The following is a 20,521-nucleotide window of genomic DNA, read 5'->3' on the forward strand; positions in this document are numbered from 1 at the left end:
AACTAAAGGAAAGGCCTTGAGGAAATTCCCACCTAAAGTTAATTCCGTTACTTCTCAACAGGGTAACCAGGTCTTTGTAATTAAACCTGAGATCCAGAAGATGTTTCGGAATATCCTTGAATATCTCCACTTTTGACTGTTGTATTTCCAGTGTCTTCTGGAAATGCAAACTCAAAATCTTGTCTCTCTCTTCTTTTGTTCGGAGGGTGATCAAACAGTCTCTCACCTTCTTTCTCCCTCCTTTTCCAAGTCTAAAAGCATTCACTATTTTAAAACTGTCTTTCCCCAAATCTGGATTCCAAAAATCTAGGAATTCCTGCGTAAGAAATTCAACTAAGTTGTCTTTCTCCACTTCAGGTACAGCTCTGACCCTTAAGTTCACTTGTTTCTCCTTCAACTCGATCATAGACAGGATTGACTTATGGTCTTCAAGTTGTTTATGTAGCGGTGGTATCTTCTCTTGAACTACTGTAACAGTAGCTGTAGCAATTTCTTTAGCCTCTTCGGCAATCTTACGTGTCGAAGCAGATTCCTGTAATAATTTCTGAATAGTTTCTGTATTAGTATTTACTTTCTGTCCCAAATTATTGATACTTGCCGTATTTTGGTTAATACTTGTCGTATTTTGATCAATCTTATCCGATGCCTTGGCTACTTGTTTACTTATTCTATCCAAAGATTCATTAATTTTAGCCAGTGCCTGAGCCAGGGCATCGTCACTTGCCATACCTTTAGTTTTAGGTTGTGCCGATGAGGTCGCTGTTGGAACTCCGGGGGGGCCAGATGTCGAAGCTCTCCTTTGCAATCCACTGTCTGTACGATATACTCTGCCAGACCTTGTTGCTTGTAACAAGTCTATCTTCTCTTTCCCATCTGCCATACCCCTCTAGATAAAACTCAAGGTCAGTCACACAGTCAGAGTCAAAGTTGTTTTGGAATGGAAAGTTACAGGAAAATAGTGTGAGAAATTTCTTCAGGCCAGCTGCAGTTGTAACTAGTTCCAAATTCCACTAGGGGGATACTGTAACAGTCATAAAGTTCTTAAAGTAATTAACTTCTCCCTTTAGTCCCCCAATTCACCAGAAAGTTAACAATCTATCTTAAGCAGTTACTTTAAGACCAGGAGATGCCTATCAGCAATATTGTATCCAAATTGTATTTCAGATGCAGAGCTAGCTGTCAAAATACGTTCAAAGGCAGTACATTCTCTTAGGCTTTTTACTGACACTGGGAACCCGTTCCAGGGGTTTTGAGCGGTGGTTTTTATCTCCTCTTTCTCACTTCTTCTTAGGGAAATAACGTTCAAAGCTTCCCCCCCCTCCTCCCCCAAATTGAGGGGGAAAAAACCCCGGTTAGATGATCGGATTGTAATCCTTTTGCGCGTCTTTTGAAGCTTCCGCTTTCAAGTTCAATGCTTTGTTCTATCTACAAGAGCGGGAGGTAGACTTCCTTTTTATACCTCTCCGCTTCGGCCAATTACTTCCAATTTTTGTACAGTTCCTTTAATTAGGCCGTAATCCTACTCATGGATCGTTATTTTCAAAGCCAAATTGTCAAGGAAGAAAGGCAGCGCTCTCCAGCAACAGCTACGCGGCTTCACTCCACAGAAGAAGCAGACGACTCACAGCACAGCGCCACTTCCCCGCTCTGTTCCGGAGCCTGTTGCAGGGTTCCTTCGCGGATTGGGGGGGCGCAGACAGTGCCCGCCGAGTCCCAGGGTCACAGGCTTCACCCGCCTGTGATTTAAGGGGTCCCCGCTGCGCCGAAGCGGTATCCGACCCTATTTCTGTGGAGCGGGTTCCCTCCGAATCAGAGGGCGCCACCTCCGGAAGTAAATTGCTGGTATGTAGATGTGGGAGGGAAGCTGTGAAACCAGATTCACACTGACAATAAAATGTCAACTATGACCTCCCTAGTATTGTGCGTCTGTTTCCCCCAAAGAAAGCCTCACATGCAGGTTCTTGCATTCAGCCCTCAGTTGAAAGGTAGGATCCCAAAGGATCCAGTGACATCAGCTGTGCTATGAAATGTTTTTAATTGAAGGTTGATGTAGTTGTCATCTGCTTCCTGATATGGCCTCTTCTTCTGTGTCCAGGTCAACCTCACAGATGCACAGGTCGTTCAGATCCGAAATTTTATTGCTGAAGGTGTGCTGAACAGGACTCTTTATCATTCTGCTTTTATGAGTATCTTTCCAGTTTTATTATTCTACTGGAAGAAGTAAGTAGATTAGAAAGGCAAAGTGTGTGCATTATTGTTATAATGGTAATGGATGAAGCCACTGCGTGTAGATTATAAACAGGTTCATTGAATCTGACCCAAAGTTGCTTTTGCAACTTAACAACAAAATTTAAAAAATCAGATTCAAGAGGAGCCAAATTAGGGAGCAGATATCGGAGGATGAGGATTTAATTGGGTTAAAACAATAGGTGTGGTTATAATTTGCTAAGCTTATCATGGCCATTTTGCAAGTGCATGTTTTATGTGATAAATTAATCTGTGATGGCGTGGCCATGCAAACACAGACAGCTATTATTCAGCCATTGCAAGCTGCAGCGACACCAGGGCTGGAAGAATGGCTCTGGGGCCAAATCAGCAGGGGCTCAATAAAGCTATAGCTGGTTTGGCAACTATTTTTGTCGTGCAGTCCCATCTTTTGTGACTGTCCCAGCCAGTAACAATGCCTTTGGTTGTCTCAGTTAAATACAGTATGCCAATGTCAACACTATCCTTGCAGATATTGCACTTGGAAGGCAATGAGGGGCTTCAAAAAACCCAAGTCAGAGAAAACAGAACCTTCTCCTCCAGTGGTTACAACAAAACTATCTAGGAAGCCCAGCTGTTACACTGGTGGTAAGCAAGAGTGTGCAGATTCTATGTACTCTGTTGCATCTGTTACACCTTATGACATATGTATCTGACCAGAAAGTGTGTGTGAGTGTTTTTGCATGTTTGTCTTCATGTGCCCATATATTCCAGTAATGCAGAATAAATACCATCTCTTGACATTTTAGATCATGTCATATTTAATTATATTGTTGCATGCCTCCCCACTCTGAGCAGTGTGAGACTCGTCTCACAAGACAATGGAAGAGTGAACCTTTGGAGGTGAAGCTGGAGAGTTACAGTGTCTGCTGTGGCTGTAGAGACCGATATGGGAGAGACATGTTTTGTTGCAGCTGGGGCAGATGAAGGCATCCAGCTGTGCTGCTGCAGATGCACCATGGTGTTTATTCTTTCTGCGCTCGTCCCAAAAACTACTGGTCGATTAAGGGAGGAGGGCCCACCCATTTGCTCTCTGGCACAGAACCACTTCCTTCACAACCCATACTTAGGGGGCCATTACCAACCCTTGGAGGATACAGGAATCCGAAGGGACCCAGGCACACAACCAAAACTCACAACACTATTATGAAGTATTTCAAAGTATCTGAAATACTCTCTTGTTGAATTTGCTTAGCTCCATAGTTTCAATATACAGTCTCTTCCAATACACAGTTGCCCAGTTATGACTAAGTCAGAATCCATGGTTAAAAATTCTAAGTTCTTTGAAAATTGGATGACAACCTTGTGGGAGAGTAGCTGAGGCAGCAGACAAGGCAGTGGAAGGACCCACAACCCCTGTCAGCAGAGCGGGAGGTCTGCTGGCAAAGGTTTCTTCCTCCCCCCATGGGAGTGGAAAGCTCCATCACTGTTGGTGACCCACGGCTGATGTTCCTTGGATGGTGTGGGCTGAACTGGGACATGTCAGGGTCGTGCTTCTCCTTGATCCCTAAGCCCCCCCTGCCCTGACAGGCCCCTAAACAGGTCCTGGAGCTGATGTGGTCAGCGTGAGGGGCAGAGTCAGTAGGGAGAGTAAAGGGAAGGAAAGGAAGGGAAAGGAAAAAAGAAGGAAAGCCACCTTCTGAGCCTCCCATCCTGGCCACAGCAAGCTAATGGGTGCTATGGTATTCCACAGAATCTTATCTCACCTTTCCAGCCCCCTTTGCCCATTGCTCTGTAAGTTGCTTTGGGTTGCCTTGAGCAAGATAAAGTCACAAACAAATGTAACTTGCATTATTATTATTATTATTATTATTATTATTATTATTATTTTATTGAAATCAAAATCATTTTTTTCTCCAGGAGTCTTCAAGCTGGCAATTTTGTGCAATTAGTTTGTTGAGCAGTTTCAGGCACGCTGAGAAGTTACATATGGCTCAAGTCTTGAGGCTTAAGTTGCATGATGATGCCACATAAGCATTAATTGACATAAAAACTATTCAGAAGTTAGCCAGCCAAAAATGCCTTGAGCACATGTCAAGTAATTATTAAGTGTCTATTCCATCAAGGGAATGGAATTCTGGCTTCTGAACAGTTTTCTTTAAAGTATTCTCTGTGCTTTTAAGAACCACAGAGATTTGCATCTATCCTATCTGGGGTAACCGGACCTTCAGAAAGGTGATTGGTGAGATTGGGAATCCTCTGGTGTAATATTATGTTTTGTCTTTTTTATTATTACAATTTCAAAAAGATTATCCAGTCATCAGGTATACTATACTCAGAGGCATTGAGCTACTCCTGCCGCAGCCGAAGGAAGAAGCAGAAGAATTGCCTGCCGAGAAGTGTAAGTTACTGCAGGAGTGCGGTGTGGGAGCTGGTCTGATCTCCCACAGGGGCCCAAGAACCAGGGTGGTGTGTCCTGTTTTGCTGCTTGAGGCAAAATGGGAAGTGCCACCTTGCCCTGCCCTGCTGCCACTGGCACCACTTCTCTGCCTGCCTGACCACTTCCGCCACTGGTAGAGAAGCACTCTGCAAAAACTCGTGATTTCAGGTGTGATTTGGGCTGATACTAGTGCCACTTCTGTGGCAATGGTGGCGGGGCAGGGGAGTTCTTGCAGAGCTGCCACCGTGGGGACTCACCTGCTAAGGACCCTCATGGCCAGATCAATTGCCCAAGATACATGCATTGCAATCTTTGTGTATAATTTATCCTTATGAGCAACCCTGCAGCCATGCTGCAAATGTTGGGGGATAAAACAAAAGTTGTTGAATTATCTCAGCACTTCAGGATATACATTATCTACCACTTCCAGTTTGACCCAGAATTGGCTGGGTTACATTTAGAGATAGTTCGGTGCCAGGGACATGCTGGCATGACTCAGCCTCATTGACAGAATTAGCCTCAGGAACTGAACCCAAGACAAGTCTACCCAGACACTGGAATTCCAAACAGAAACCCAGCCATCTTTGTAACCTGCATTTCCAAGAACTTTGGATACTCAAGCTAAGATTGGTACTCAAAGTCTAACTCTTCTCCAAGGTGAAGTAAGGCTGGTGGACAGTGGCAGGGATGGGGTCCCTTACTAAGTTCTCTCAGCTTCCAGACTGCAGCTGGTCAGGAAACAGTATATGAGCTGAGACACTAGGGCCCCTCCGAACATTATTATTATTTTATTGTGCAACAATGATGATTTGTGCTCATGACAGCATTGGCTTGCCCTCTCACACCCCACAAAATCAGATGCTCATTTTTGCTCCCAAGCTCTTGCAGGAGCCAGATGACTTGTGCAAGAGTGTGAGAGCAAAGAACGAGCATCTTTTGGTCCAGCTCACTGGTGCAAGCCAGCTGGTTTGTGCAACAGCACCGGACCAAAAAATGGGACATTCCAAGATGCATTCAGAAGCCAGGATAGCTTCTGTAATTCTGGGATGTCCCACGCAAATCGGGGTATGTATTGGGAAGATCACATGTGAATCCACTTTCTTTTTTTTTTTAATAAATTTTTTATTGGTTTTTCACATTTTATAAAGACATAACACACGTAAAAGACAAAGACAAAGAACATGTATAATTTCAAAAATCTTACTTTCTTAACTTTGGTCCTTGACTTCCCCCCACCCCCCCTTCATACATCCCAATTCCCATAATTATGTCAGCAAGTTATTATTTTCCCTCCTTACCATGTTAATATTACATCTTTTGTAGAAGATTAAATTCTATCCTAAGTTGGACTCAGATTCCCTTCCATCGATTTCCCTTTTTTTATTAAACATCAATCATATTGACTAGACCCAAAAATCGTAAGTGTTTTTAAAATTCTATTTTCCCCCCCTCCCATCCCCGGTTCGTCCCTTCCCAAGTACATGTCCACAATAACAGTTCTTAGCCTGGATTCCTCACATCCGAGGCCTTCAAGTCTCTTTCAGTCCCTCTCCGCCGGTTTTGTTGGTAGTCCTTTATGTTGGTCTTCGGATCTCGAAGGAGTTCTGTCCCAATCAAGCCAGGTTTTCTTCCCACAAGAAAACTTAGAGACAACTGCTGCAAAAGTTCCACCAGTCCTTCATATTCAGAATGGAGGCCCCCATCATATTTCTTCTTTCTTTTAAGTTCTTGAATTCCAAATACTCCAGGGGCCTCCTCCTTCATCTTTCGCATCTTTTGCAGATTTGTAATCCATGTAATCCAAGGGTCTTCTTGTTTATAATCCACATATGTAGGCTTCTGGTTGGTACTTTCCATCTGTGCTTTCTCCTTTCCTTGTTTAGTCTCCTTCAGTTCTTGAGATATCTGTTCCGGTTCAGCTGCAGATTTTTTCTCATTCAAATCCTCAATACATTCAGCAGAGCTGCTTATTCCAGAAGTCAAGGTCGTGGACTTCCGGGGGCGGCGCGAACGGCAATGGCGGTCCTCTTCTGAACGGGAGAGGAGGCTCCGCAGACAACGGGTCGTCCGCTACGGCGAAGCGGAGACCCACTTCGGAAAACCCCAGGCAGCAAGAGCCTGGGGTCTTGAGGCTCGGTGGGCGCCTTGAGCGACCCTCCAAACGCGAAAGGAACCCCGTAAGGGGCTCCGGAGCGTGGAGGGGGGTTGCAGCGCTGAGAGCTGCTTCACAGTCTGTGGAGCGAAGCCGCGCTGCTGCTGCCGGTGAGCGCTGATCCCTTTTCCTGTCAAATTACGGATTCGGATGAAAAGCAACTTATTCGTGAGTAAAAGACTGAATCACTTGAAATTAGAGATTTTAAACGAAAAATCTTAATTGGCTTGAACTTGGCTGAAAGCGGAGAGACGTGGAAACAGGAAGTCCGTCTTCCGCAGCCATTGAACTTGAAAAAAGCAACTAGCTGGTGGAGTGGAGGCTGAAAGAAAGAGATTTTAAACTTTACAGATCTAAGCATCTACTGAACTTGCAACTCAAAGTAAAGACTTTAAGTTAAAGATTTGGAATTATTACTTGCACTTGACCTTCCTCCTTTTATTGGATTACAAATTAGAAGGTGAAACCCAGAGTCAGGAGCTGCCTGAGCATTGAGAGATTGAGCTGTCAGTACTGCAGATTTGGATACTGTATATTGGAACTTGCAACAATCTGAGGGTATTGAGACCTTTTAAATTTGAAACATTCTCTTTGGAGACAAATAAGCACTGTCTGTAACAAAGTGACCATTTATAAACTCTGCTAAACATTTGTATCTGAAGGTTCTTGGATATTAAATTAGACTCTGAAAGACATTTTAAGCTCCCTCTAGAGGACTGGATTAAAACAGTGACTTTACATGTACATTTACTTTCGATTCCCTTGTTGTTTGCTTGCTCTGGGCCTTTCCATTCTCATGGGAATAACTCAGTGTGACCTTGACTGATAGATAACGTTGGAATGAGTGGCACAAGAAAAAGAGGGAGAGTTAGACAAACAACTTTAACAACTCTAACCTCAGCCTCGCAGACACGTAGATCATCTGTACCTACTTTGCCCTCAGAAGTAGAAGTTGAAGAAGTTGCCTTGTCACAGGCAAAAGAGGGAGAGGGTGAAGCAGAGCAGTTACAATTGGAAGATATGGCCTCAGGAGTATCTGTTTCTGTTCTAGACAAAATTTTTGAAAAATTGGAAGCATTGGACAAGAAAGTAGATGTGCAATCAGCAAAGATTGACAAAAATACAGAATGTCTAAATAAATTAACCATACAAGTGGTACAGAATACACAAGCAATTGGACAGTTAACGGAGGCCTCAGCAGAAAATCGGAAATTGGCTGAGGACACCAGACAAAAATTGGAAAATTTAGAGCAAGAGGTAAGACCACTCACTAAACAAGTTGGGGAACATCAGATTTATCTTTCTATGATAGAACTGCGAAATCGTGAGAATAATTTGAGGATTAGATCATTACAAGAGGCAGAAGAAGGAAATCTAACTGAGTTTTTGACCAAAGAATTCTCCAAGTTCTGGAATTTGGAAGAAAAGGACTTTAAAATTGTGTCAGCTTTCAGACTTGGAAGATTCATAAAGAAGGAGAGGCCCAGAGACTGTTTGATAACATTGAGATCAAAGGAGGAAAGGGATAAGATTTTGGGCCTACATTACGGAAAGTCACTGGAGGTTTTGGATAGAAGAATTGAAATTTATAAAGATATTCCAAGACAACTGCTGGATCTTAGAGCCGCCTATTCTGAACTTGCTAAACTACTAAGGAGCAACGCAATTCCATTCAGGTGGGAATTTCCCCAAGGAATATCTTTTACCTTTAGAGGGAGAAAGGTCAAAGTTAGAACATTGGAAGAGAGAGACAAATTTTTGGCTACATACGGAGAGGACCTTCAAAAAGGAATTGAATTACCATCTGGGCCTGGGGCAACGCCAGCATTAACACCAGCACCTGGGGAACCTGAAGATTCAGAGAAGATACCACCCCTGGAGAAATAACCAGATTGATCCAGGATGTCTCTGCAATTGCTGAGTTGGAATATTAATGGTTGTAACATTCCGGAAAAAAGGAAGAAAATATTTCACATATTAAAAAAAGAACAATTGGACATTATCTGTTTACAAGAAACACATGTGACGAGGCTCCACAGAAAAGTGTTAATAAATAAAAGATTGGGCCAGGAATTTGTATCGTCGGACAAAGTTAAGAAGAGGGGCGTGGTGATATATGCAAAAGAGAGCCTGTCACCTAAATTCTTATTTAAAGATGAACATGGAAGAATTTTGGCTATTGAGATACAATATCAAGGAGAGAAACTGTTGATATTAGGAATCTATGCACCTAATGAAGGGAAATCGGAATTTTACAAGAAGCTGCAGGAGACAATGCTGGACTATCTGGATTACAACAACATCATAATGATGGGAGATATGAATGGGGTCGTATCAACTAACATGGACAAGTCACAAAGTCAAAATGTTACAAAAGACGGCAGACTACCTAAAACCTTTTTTGAAATGACTGACAATATGGATTTGATTGACATTTGGAGGACAAAGAACCCACTAGGAAGAGAGGGAACATTCTTTTCTGAAGCCCAACTGACCTGGACAAGAATCGACCAAATATGGATTTCTAGAGGCCTGGCACCTAAGGTCAGAAAAGTGGAAATCTGCCCAAAGACCTGTTCCGACCATAATGCAGTAAAGATGGATATGACACTACTACCAACTGGATCCTTTAGATGGAAGATGAATGACAATTTGTTCAGAGATCAGGAAATTACCAAGAAGGCCCAAAAAGTTTTGAAGGATTACTTTGAGATAAATATGAATACTACGGTGGAAAAAAGAATCGTCTGGGACGCAAGTAAAGCTGTAATGAGGGGATTCTTGATACAACAGAATGCAGTAAAGAAAAGAACACAAAATGAGAAAAAAGATAAGATCTTGGATAAAATAAAAGAATTAGAGAAGAAATTAAGAGTGAATCCGAAGTCACAGCCAACTCTGAGAGAAATTAAACTTTATCAAACACAATATTCTAAATTGATAAATCAGGAAATTGAATGGAAGGTTAAATTAATGAAACAAAAAACGTTTGAGTCGGCGAATAAATGTGGAAAACTGCTAGCTTGGCAGTTGAAGAGAAGACAAAGATTAAATACGGTTACAAACTTAGAGGTTGATGGAAAAAACATTCAGAATCCAGTGGACATTAGAAAGTGTTTCCAGAGATATTTCAAAAAATTATACACCCAAGGGCCGCAAAACGATGTTGAGATTAAACAATTTTTGGCAAAAAATGGACTATCTAAATTGTCACAAGAAAATAGGACAATCCTGAATTCTAAAATAACACGACAGGAGATTGAACAAGCCATCCAGAACATGCAACTCGGCAAATCTCCAGGGCCAGATGGGCTGACCTCCAAGTACTATAAGACATTAAAAGACTATTTGATACAACCTTTGATGGAGGTCAGCAATGAAATTATGGAGGGGAAGAGGGCACCGGAGTCGTGGAAGGAAGCGTTCATCACATTAATACCAAAGTCGGAAGCTGAAAAGACACAACTTAAGAACTACCGTCCCATCTCCCTTTTAAATGTGGATTACAAAATATTTGCAGACATTTTGGCAAGTAGATTTAAAAAAGTTTTAAATGAAGTAATTCATAAGGACCAGGCCGGCTTTCTCCCAGGTAGACATCTGTTTGCTAATACAAGGAACATTATTGACATTTTGGAACTTTTGCAAACAGATATAAATACAAAAGCAGTTTTAATTTTTATAGACGCGGAGAAGGCCTTTGACAATATCTCCTGGAAATTTATGATGGGAAATTTAAAAGAGATGGGAGTGGGACGGGGTTTTGAGAATGGGATTGAGGCGATATATTCAGAACAGAAAGCTAAATTGATAGTTAATAATGTGGTTACAGAAGAGTTCAAAATTGAAAAAGGGACACGACAAGGTTGCCCTATCTCCCCTTTGTTATTTATTTCGGTTCTGGAAGTGCTATTGAACATGATTAGAGGGGATCGGTTGGTGGAAGGAATTCAGGTCGGTCAGAAACAATATAAATTAAAAGCTTTCGCAGATGACCTGGTTTTGACCCTGCAGAAGCCAGAGCCCAGTACGAAAAGAGTATTACAACTGATTAATGACTTTGGTCGGGTGGCTGGATTTAAATTAAATAATCAGAAAACTAAGGTTTTGGGGAAAAATTTGACTGATACAGAGTCAGAACGGTTTCAGAATGAGACGGAACTTAATGTGGTTAAAAAAGTAAAGTACCTAGGGGTAAACATAACAGCAAAAAATCTAAGTCTATTTAAGGACAACTATGAAAAATGCTGGACAGAAATTAAGAGAGACTTAGATAGTTGGTCAAAATTGAAACTTTCTTTGTTAGGCCGAATTGCTGCTATTAAGATGAATGTATTGCCAAGGATGTTGTTTTTATTTCAAACACTTCAGGTTCTGGACAAAACGGAGTGCTTTCAGAAGTGGCAGAGAGACATTTCTAAGTTTGTCTGGCAGGGCAAAAAGCCCAGAATTAAGTTTAAGATATTAACTGATGCAAAACAAAGAGGGGGCTTTGCCCTGCCAGACTTAAAGTTGTATTATGAAGCCGCAGCGTTCTGCTGGCTAAAAGACTGGCTACTTCTTGAAGACACTGATGTGTTAGATCTGGAAGGGTTTAACAATGCTTTTGGATGGCATGCATATTTATGGTATGACAAGGTTAAAGCAAATAAGGCCTTTAAGAACCATATTGTCAGAAAATCACTGTTTAATGTCTGGACAAAATATAAAGACTTGCTGGAAAATAAAACACCAAGGTGGCTTTCACCTCTGGAAGCTAAGGCCCGAAAAAGACCCAATATGGAGGCTAAATGGCCAAAATATTGGGAAATACTAGAAAAGGACGGAGACAATTGGAAATTGCAGAGTTTGGAGAAAATGAAAGACAAAGTGCGAGATTGGTTACATTACGCTCAGATTAAAGAAGTTTTTAAAAATGATAAGAAACTAGGGTTCCAGGTGGAGAAATCGAAACTAGAAACAGAATTGTTAGAACCAAAGATTAAGGTACTTTCAAGGATGTATAACTTGCTGTTGAAATGGAATACACAAGATGAAACGGTTAAATCGGCTATGATAAGGTGGGCACAGGACATTGGGTATAATATCATGTTTGAGGACTGGGAGAGGTTGTGGAGTAATGGATTGAAATTCACTGCATGTAACGCTCTGAAAGAAAATGTAATGAAAATGATTTATAGATGGTATATGACCCCAGTCAAACTTGCAAAAATTTACCACCTGTCTGATAATAAGTGTTGGAAATGTAAAGAATGTGAGGGAACGTTCTTCCACCTCTGGTGGACTTGCCCTAAAGTGAAGGCGTTCTGGGAAATGATTTATAATGAATTGAAAAAGGTATTTAAATATACCTTCACTAAGAAACCAGAGGCTTTCCTTTTGGGTATTGTCGGCCAAGGGGTGGCAAAGAAGGACCAGACATTTTTTATGTATGCAACAACAGCAGCAAGGATACTTCTCGCAAAACACTGGAAAACTCAAGATCTACCCACACTGGAAGAATGGCAGATGCAACTGATAGACTACATGGAACTGGCTGAAATGACCGGCAGAATTCGTGACCTGGGAGAAGAGAGGATTGAGGAGGATTGGAAGAAATTTAAGAACTATTTACAAAAGCATTGTAATTTGAGTGAATGCTAAATAAGATGCTAGACTAAAATAACTGAGCACCACTAAATTTAGAAGTTTTTAAGAAAATAAGTAAGACTGTGAAAATTTAACTCCTTTCGAGAATTATAAGATTATGAAATATAGAAGGGATATAAGAATTTAAATAAGATGATAAATTGCTGACAAAATGTTATAACGATGAAAGTGGGAGCGGGAGATGTGAGGAAGTCCAAAGAAAATGTGAAACTATGTTAAGACAAATGTTATATTGTTTATTATGTTTACTTCTATTTGTAAAACCCAATAAATTGCTTTAAAAAAAAAAACAGAAGTCAAGGTCGTGAGTTGTTTATTCATAGCCAGACTCTGCTCTTGTAAAATTCCCACAAAGTAAAACATTCTTTCTATTTCAGCTAGTAAATTTCCATCCGCAGCCATTGTAATGTCTCAGAATTCCCCCTAGAGGGAATCTGGTTACTTAGTAATCTTTTCCCAACAGTCCTTTGCCTCGTTCTTTGTTTCTTTGTTTCCAACCACTTTAATTCAATTGTATCACATTTAGTCCAGGGAGATCTTAAGTAACACGCTTTTTTACTTTAAATTGCCCGTTTGACAGCTTTGACAGCTGTCAAACTCCTTTCCTCTTCAACAGGCTCAAAGGCAGGACGCTCCCGGGCCCGGAAGGGGGGGTTACACACAACAAGAGAAAAACTTCTAAAATTGCACTCTTACACTCCAGCTCAAAACTTCTTTTATCAAATCGTGAAAGTTAATGTCTTTTTAACTCACCCCAAAGGGGTAGGCTCTCCAACTTAGTTCTCCTGCTATTGCTTTAAATCGTCTGCAGAAGGGGGGGTGCGGACTTCCCTTTAACACATCCCCCGGTCGTATCAAATTCACAGATAGATATTTTAAAGTCCGAATTCCAATCTACTCACGGGTTGCTTCTTTTCGGGTTCCGAATTTAAGGAAAAAAGTCAGCGCTCTTCAGCCATGGCACACGGCTCCGCTCCGCTGGGGTAGCAGTCTACTCCCAGCACCACGCCGCTCTCCGTACCCTCTCCGTAGCCTTTAAAAAGGCTCTTCGTGGGTCGGGGGGGCGCTTAAGGTGCCCACCGAGTCACCAGGTCCGCAGGCATCCGCGCCTGCGGTTTTTGAGGGTCTCCGCGTCGCCGTCGCGGCAAGACCCGTCCCCAGCGGAGCCGATTCCCTCCGGAGCTCGGAGGGAATCCGCCATTAGCTGTTCGCACCAACCCGGAAGTCATGTGAATCCACTTTCAAGGCTATCTGGGACTGCAGATGTTTGAGGGCCGTCATTTGGCTTCAGATTCAATCAGCACATATTCCATGCTTGCTTTCTTTTTTGCCTGGAACTTTTTATACCACAAATGCTCCAGTTTATTTCTGTCCTCCTTTTGTTGTGCTATAGCCTCTCAGAATAGCAATAATGTGGTAGCATTATGCAAGCGGAACAAACCAAAGCAGAAGAAATCTGCCAATAGTGCACTGTTACTCTGTCAAGCAGATGTTGCAAAATTTGTTGTTGTTTTTTAGTCGTTTAGTCGTAATAAACCACCAGTCTGGAGGGGCAAAGATCCAGCCAAAGGGCCTGACCCTGACCCTATCCAGTCACAGCTTAATTCCACCCATTGAGTCACCACTACCACCCAATAAAATAGCTCAACAAAGAATTGCAGAGTTATAAACAGACAAAATGACTGATGGTTGTCTAGATAGCTCCTTCCTTGGTTGGGGTGGAAGGATGAAAAAACAGTCTTAGAACAGTTCAGCTGCCTCGTACGACTGCGTCAGATACAATATGCTGTCTCTTTTTCTACCCTCAGCGTCAGTGGGAAGTTTAGAAGCATTAAGAAAGTCTTCAACAACCATAAGTGTGCCCCAGAGACGGTAGGTACCCAGGGAAACTAAAATCTTAGGGCACTAGCAAATCAAAATTAGACATGTTTAAGTCACATTTGGAATACCAAGTTTAATCCTCCTGCTGAAATGAACGGGACCCCAGTGCTTAACTTGTGCAGAATTATACCCATTCAAGAGCAAAACAAAAAAATGAGAAGCGTGAACTAATTTTATGTTGATTGCAATATTAAATTGTTTGTGTCAAGAACAGTCACATATGCTTGACATAACCGCCATGATTAGAGAGGATTGTGGCACACAAGCTAAAGTAAATTATTGGCAACAAACTGGCTATTTCAGGTTACATCCACTATATACCGTATTTTTCGCACCATAGGACGCACCGGACAATAGGACGCACCTTGTTTTAGAGGGGGGAGAACAAGGAAAAGAATATCTCCCCCTCTCTGCCCAGCACCCCTTCAGCGAAGCGGCAGAAGGCGCTGCGCAGAGAGGGGGAGAATTTTCCCCCTCTTGTTTTCCCCCTCTAAAACAAGGTGCCGTTTAAGGTGCGTTCAGGCGGCTACCTTGGAAGCCTGGGAAGCCCACCACCAGCCCCAAAGAGCAGGTCAGGGAGCAGCAGAAAGGCGCAGCGGAGAGGCTGCTGCCATAGTCGCGCGTCACCTCTCCAGCCGGGAGAGGGTTGCCGGGCTTCTTTAGCCCCACGTGCGCTCTCCTGGCTGGAGAGGTGGCGCGTGGCTATAGAGGCTCCTGCCATAGCCGCGCGTCACCTCTCCAGCCGGGAGAGGGTCGCGGGGCTATGGCGTCTTCGCTCCATAGGACGCACACACATTTCCCCTTCATTTTTGAAGGGGGAAAAGTGCGTCCTATAGAGCGAAAAATACGGTACCTTTAAAGCACTCTTATGCCACTTTAACAGTTATTGCTTCCTCCAAAGATTCCTGGGAATTGCAGTTTGGGTGCTGAGAGTTGTTAGGAGACCCCTCACAGAGCTGATATTAAACTACACTTCCCAGGACTCTTTGTGGGAAATCATGACAGTTAAAGCGATATACGAGAGTGCTCTTAAACTGTATTTGCAACATACCTTTAAAGGAAACTCTTTCAAAGAATTCTGGGTGCTTGAAACTGATAATGTGTTTCAAATGTGCTTTATAGTGTTGAATATTGTTTGGTTTGTTACTGTCTTATATGTTTTTATACTTTAAACTGCCCTATGATCCTTAGATGAAGAGTGGTATATAAATTAAATAAATATCTAAATAAAACTGAGTGTATGACCTCAGTTACACATTTAATACTGCTGTACAGCCAGGAGGTCATGTTTGCATGTAATTGCAATTAATTGATTGACGGCATATATGCCAAAAAGACTTCTAAGCTGTTGTTTCAGATTGCAGTTTATGAAGACTCTTCTTATTTATATATTCTTCTGCACAGGACCTCATCTGTAGGTGCTGGAAATAAACTGATATAACTTGATCTCACACTGTTCCTTGTCTGGGCATCATGGAAAAGATTATTCCAGGCATTTCTTGCTGGATGACAAGACTTCACTGCAGGTCAGGACTGAAGACCTTTAACAAAACTGCATTCACTAGGTCACGGGGTTCTGTTGGGTGATGTAATAATTATAGGGGTTGCTCGTGCGTAAGTTTCCGCCACTCCTGGCTAGGTTGCCTTGTTAAACCTTTTCTGTCTGGACAGCCCTTCACTTCGTGGCTGTTTCAGTCGCTAGCAGAATCCGTCAGTGGGCGTTTCTTAAACCTTTTCCAGCATAAAAGCTGTTTGACGCCAAGTCTCCTCCTACTCTCCCTGCGCGGATGTCTTCTGCGCAGGGAGGGTGTGGGTAGCGGAGGACCCGTGCTCTCCCCGCTGGTCTCCGTCGAGGAGTCCTGGAGCCCCCTTGCCGATTCCCCCATCTGCCCCCCTTTATCCCTGGTGTTACGCTGATTTCCTTCCCCAGCTGATGAGCTGCCTCTCTCCCTGCTGGGCCCTTCTCCAGCATCGCTTGGGAGCCTTACCTCCGCCTTACCTCCGCCTCTGGCTCCGATGTCAGTTCCCTGACAGGTGAGATGGGAGAGGTTCTCCATATTTGTCGATGAAGGGGTCAGCAATGTTCTTATGTCCCTAAAGCAGAGATGAGGACCTCTGGCCTGATGGACTTCCAAATCCATTTCCCTATTGCTGCGATAATTTCCTATCAGCAAGCAGTGTGTGGGGTTGGTGTGGGTTGGTATCAACTAGTAGAGGTTTACACAAGCACTTTTAAATTTCTTTGCCTGTTCTAGTGAAATATGCAATTTGTAATGGTGAAGTTTTTCTCCTTCCATTTAAGTAAAAGAAACCTTAGATTTTAGATCTCCTCAGATCAAGTGGAGAGGTTTCAGAGTTTACATGTATGAATTAGAACAAGCATCGAAGGCCCAATCTTCATGGATTTAAGCTTGAATTGCAAAGAAAAGAGAAGTGTTATTTTAAGGGCATTTTTGAATATCTGTAATAGCAATGTTGTCAATACAGATATTTTTTTAATCCCTTAAGTTGTTTATAACAAGTAATTCAGTGTGTAGATCCCAGTAAATTGGTTCAAAACAGGTGCTCCCAGGGAATAAACCATCCACACTGTCCAATAGTACCCCCCCTTTGTGCACCAGGGGAGTCCTAATTTTGCCACACTCACTTAATGGGAGTTTTGCCTTCTCAGCCTGGGTGCCTTCCCTCTCAGAATTTCTTCCTTCACCCTGTCACAAGGTCACCACCCCACTGCCAATGCCCGTCATTCCATCGCTCACCTTACTCTTTTTTTTTTTTTATAAAATATTTATTGAAATTTTCAAAATATTACAAAAGAAAAATAGAAAAAAGAAAAATACAAAATAAAAATAGTTAAAAACAACTCAATCTTTCCATTACTTATTTTTCATTAGCTTATTTCCCGGACCTCCTCACGCCTCCCTTTTTTGTATTCCAGTTCGGTTTGTTGGTTCAGCAAATCCTCCCCCTCTTTGTTTATCCAAATCTTAAATCTTAAAATATTGTAATGTTAAATTTTTACCTGTTAGTAATCCATTTTTCATATTCCCTTATAGTATTACAGCTAGAAACCACTTACTTTCTATCCAACATCATTCTAACATTCATTAATTTTACAATATTTCTGTGGATAATCTTTGAACTTCTTCCAATCTTCTTCCACCGACTCTTCTCCCTGGTCTCGGATTCTGCCAGTCATTTCTGCCAGTTCCATATAGTCCATCACCTTCATCTGCCATTCTTCCAAAGTGGGTAGATCTTGTGTCTTCCAATACTTTGCAATGAGTATTCTTGCTGCTGTTGTAGCATACATAAAAAAAGTTCTGCCCTTCTTTGGCACCAATTGGCCGACAATGCCCAGGAGAAAGGCCTCTGGTTTCTTCAGGAAGGTATATTTAAATACCTTTTTCATTTCATTATAGATCATCTCCCAGAAAGCCTTAATCTTTGGGCACGTCCACCAAAGGTGAAAGAATGTACCTTCAGTTTCTTTGCATTTCCAACATTTATTATCGGGCAAATGATAAATTTTTGCAAGCTTGACTGGGGTCATGTACCACCTGTAGATCATTTTCATAATATTCTCTCTTAAGGCATTGCATGCCATAAACTTCATACCTGTGGTCCATAACTGTTCCCAGTCAGCCATCATTATGTTATGTCCAACATCTTGTGCCCATTTGATCATAGCAGATTTCACCGTTTCATCCTGAGTATTCCATTTCAACAGCAAGTTATACATCTTTGACAAAATCTTCGTTTTGAGTTCCAACAGTTCTGTTTCTAATTTTGATTTTTCCACCTGGAAGCCAATTTTCTTGTCCAAATTATATGCCTCCATTATCTGATAATAATGAAGCCAATCTCGCACTTTGTTTTTTAGTTTCTCAAAACTCTGCAATTTCAGTCTATCTCCCTCTTGTTCCAAAATTTCCCAATATTTCGGCCATTTGGCCTCCATATTGAGCTTTTTCTGTGCTTTTGCTTCCATTGGTGACAGCCACCTTGGGGTTTTATTTTCCAATAAATCCTTATATCTTATCCAGACATTAAACAATGCTTTCCTGACAATATGATTCTTAAATGCTTTATGTGCTTTGACCTTATCATACCACAAATATGCATGCCATCCAAATACATTATTAAAGCCTTCTAAATCCAAAATGTCTGTGTTTTCAAGAAGCAGCCATTCTTTCAGCCAGCAAAAAGCTGCTGATTCATAGTAAAGTTTAAGGTCTGGCAGGGCAAATCCACCTCTTTCCTTTGCATCCGTTAATATTTTAAATTTTATTCTGGGCTTCTTGCCCTGCCAGACAAATCTAGAGATATCTCTCTGCCACTTCTTGAAGCAATCCATTTTGTCCACGATTTGCAATGTTTGAAACAGAAACAACATTCTAGGCAATACATTCATTTTTATCGCAGTAATACGGCCTAGCAATGAAAGCTTCAAATTTGACCAAATTTCTAATTCTTTTTTCACTTCCGTCCAACATTTTTCATAATTGTCTTTAAATAAGTTCCCATTTTTAGCTGTCATATTAATCCCAAGGTATTTCACTTTCTTAACCACTGTTAAACCTGTCTCATTCTGAAACCTTTGTCTTTCAATCACTGTTAAATTTTTCTCTAAAACCTTTGTTTTTAACTTATTCAGTTTAAATCCTGCCACTTGACCAAATTCTTGAATCAATTCCAAAACTCTTTTAGTACTAGATTCTGGCTCCTGTAATGTCAATACTAAGTCATCTGCAAAAGCTCTCAATTTATACTGTCTAGCTCCGACTTGTATACCTTTAATCAACTGGTCCCTTCTAATCATATTCAACAAAACCTCCAGGACTGATATAAAAAGCAATGGGGAAATTGGGCAGCCTTGTCGTGTCCCTTTTTCTATCTTGAATTCCTCCGTCACCTCATTATTAACAATTAATTTGGCCTTTTGTTCAGAATAAATTGCACCTATACCATTTTCAAATCCTTCACCCACCCCCACCCCCTGTAAGTTCTTCTTCATAAAGCTCCAAGAAATATTATCAAAAGCTTTCTCCGCGTCCACAAATATCAAAACTGCCTTAGTGTTGATATTCACTTCTAGTTTTTCCAAAATATTAATTATATTCCTCAAATTGTTAGACAAGTGTCTACCCGGGAGAAAGCCCGCTTGGTCTTTATGAATCTCTTCCATCAACACTTTTTTCAATCTCTTGGCCAAAATATCTGCGAAAATTTTGTAATCCACATTAAGTAATGATATGGGGCGCTGGTTCTTAAGCTGAGTCTCTTCAGTCTCTGTTTTCAGTATAAGTGTAATATACGCTTCTTTCCACGACTCTGGTGCCCTTTTCCCTTCCAATATTTCATTGCAGACTTCTTTTAGAGGTTGTACTAACTACTCTTTCAAGGATCTATAGTATCTAGAAGTCAGCCCATCTGGTCCTGGAGATTTGCCTAGTTGCATGTTTTGAATGGCACCTTCTACTTCCTGTTCAGATATTTTATAGTTCAACATTAATTTACTTTCTTGAGAGATTTTTTGTAGTCCATTCGTCTTCAAAAATCGATCTATGTCAATTTCTTTCTGTGGCCCTTGTGTATATAATTGTTTAAAGTACCTCTGGAAACAGTTTCTAATCTCGGCTGGGTTCTGTATGTTCTTTCCTTCCACTTCTAAATTTATAATAGTATTTAATTTTTGTCTTTTTTTCATTTGCCAAGCCAGCAATTTCCCACATTTATTAGCTGATTCAAATGTTTTTTGTCTCATTTGTTTAATTTTCCATTCTATTTCCTGATTCATCAATTTCATATATTGTACTTGATATAACTTTATTTCTCTCAAAATCTCCTGCGACTTTGGTTTTGCTCTCAATTTCTTCTCACTTTCTTTTATTTTCTCCAAAATTTTGTCTTTCTTCTCATTTTGGCTTCTCTTCTTTATTTCATTCTGTTGTATCAGGAACCCTCTCATAACCGCTTTGCTTGCGTCCCAGATTACTCTTTTTTCAACATTAGTGTTCATATTTATCTCAAAATAGTCTCTCAAAGTTTTTTGGGCCTTCTTAATCACATCTTCATCTCTAAATAAGGCGTCATTCATCCTCCATCTGAAGGAGCCAGTTGATATTAATTTCATCTCCATCCTTACAGCATTATGGTCGGAGCAGGTTTTTGGACAAATTTCTGCTTTCTTT

At 41.3% G+C, this 20,521-nt stretch overlaps 1 protein-coding gene across 8 annotated transcripts in view; it reads left to right on the forward strand.

Annotated features, from left to right (window-relative positions):
• The window catches only part of RGSL1 (regulator of G protein signaling like 1), a 63,111-nt gene that overhangs the window by 37,818 nt on the left and 4,772 nt on the right, over positions 1-20,521 (forward strand). For 7 of the 8 annotated variants that reach the window (XM_081012082.1, XM_081012085.1, XM_081012078.1 and 4 more), the window contains 5 exons: positions 2,096-2,220; positions 2,738-2,853; positions 4,514-4,606; positions 14,255-14,318; positions 15,732-15,853. In XM_081012082.1, coding sequence (XP_080868208.1) covers positions 2,096-2,220; positions 2,738-2,853; positions 4,514-4,606; positions 14,255-14,318; positions 15,732-15,768 — 435 coding nt within the window. In that variant the 3' untranslated portion in view covers positions 15,769-15,853. Of the gene's footprint in view, positions 1-2,095; positions 2,221-2,737; positions 2,854-4,513; positions 4,607-14,254; positions 14,319-15,731; positions 15,854-20,521 lie in introns of those variants that run through there. The other variant, XM_081012084.1, reaches the window with a different exon arrangement.

This window comes from Podarcis pityusensis, assembly GCF_964106645.2.
Source record: "Podarcis pityusensis genome assembly, chromosome: 6".
In the NCBI taxonomy this organism is placed as follows: Eukaryota; Metazoa; Chordata; class Lepidosauria; order Squamata; family Lacertidae; genus Podarcis; species Podarcis pityusensis.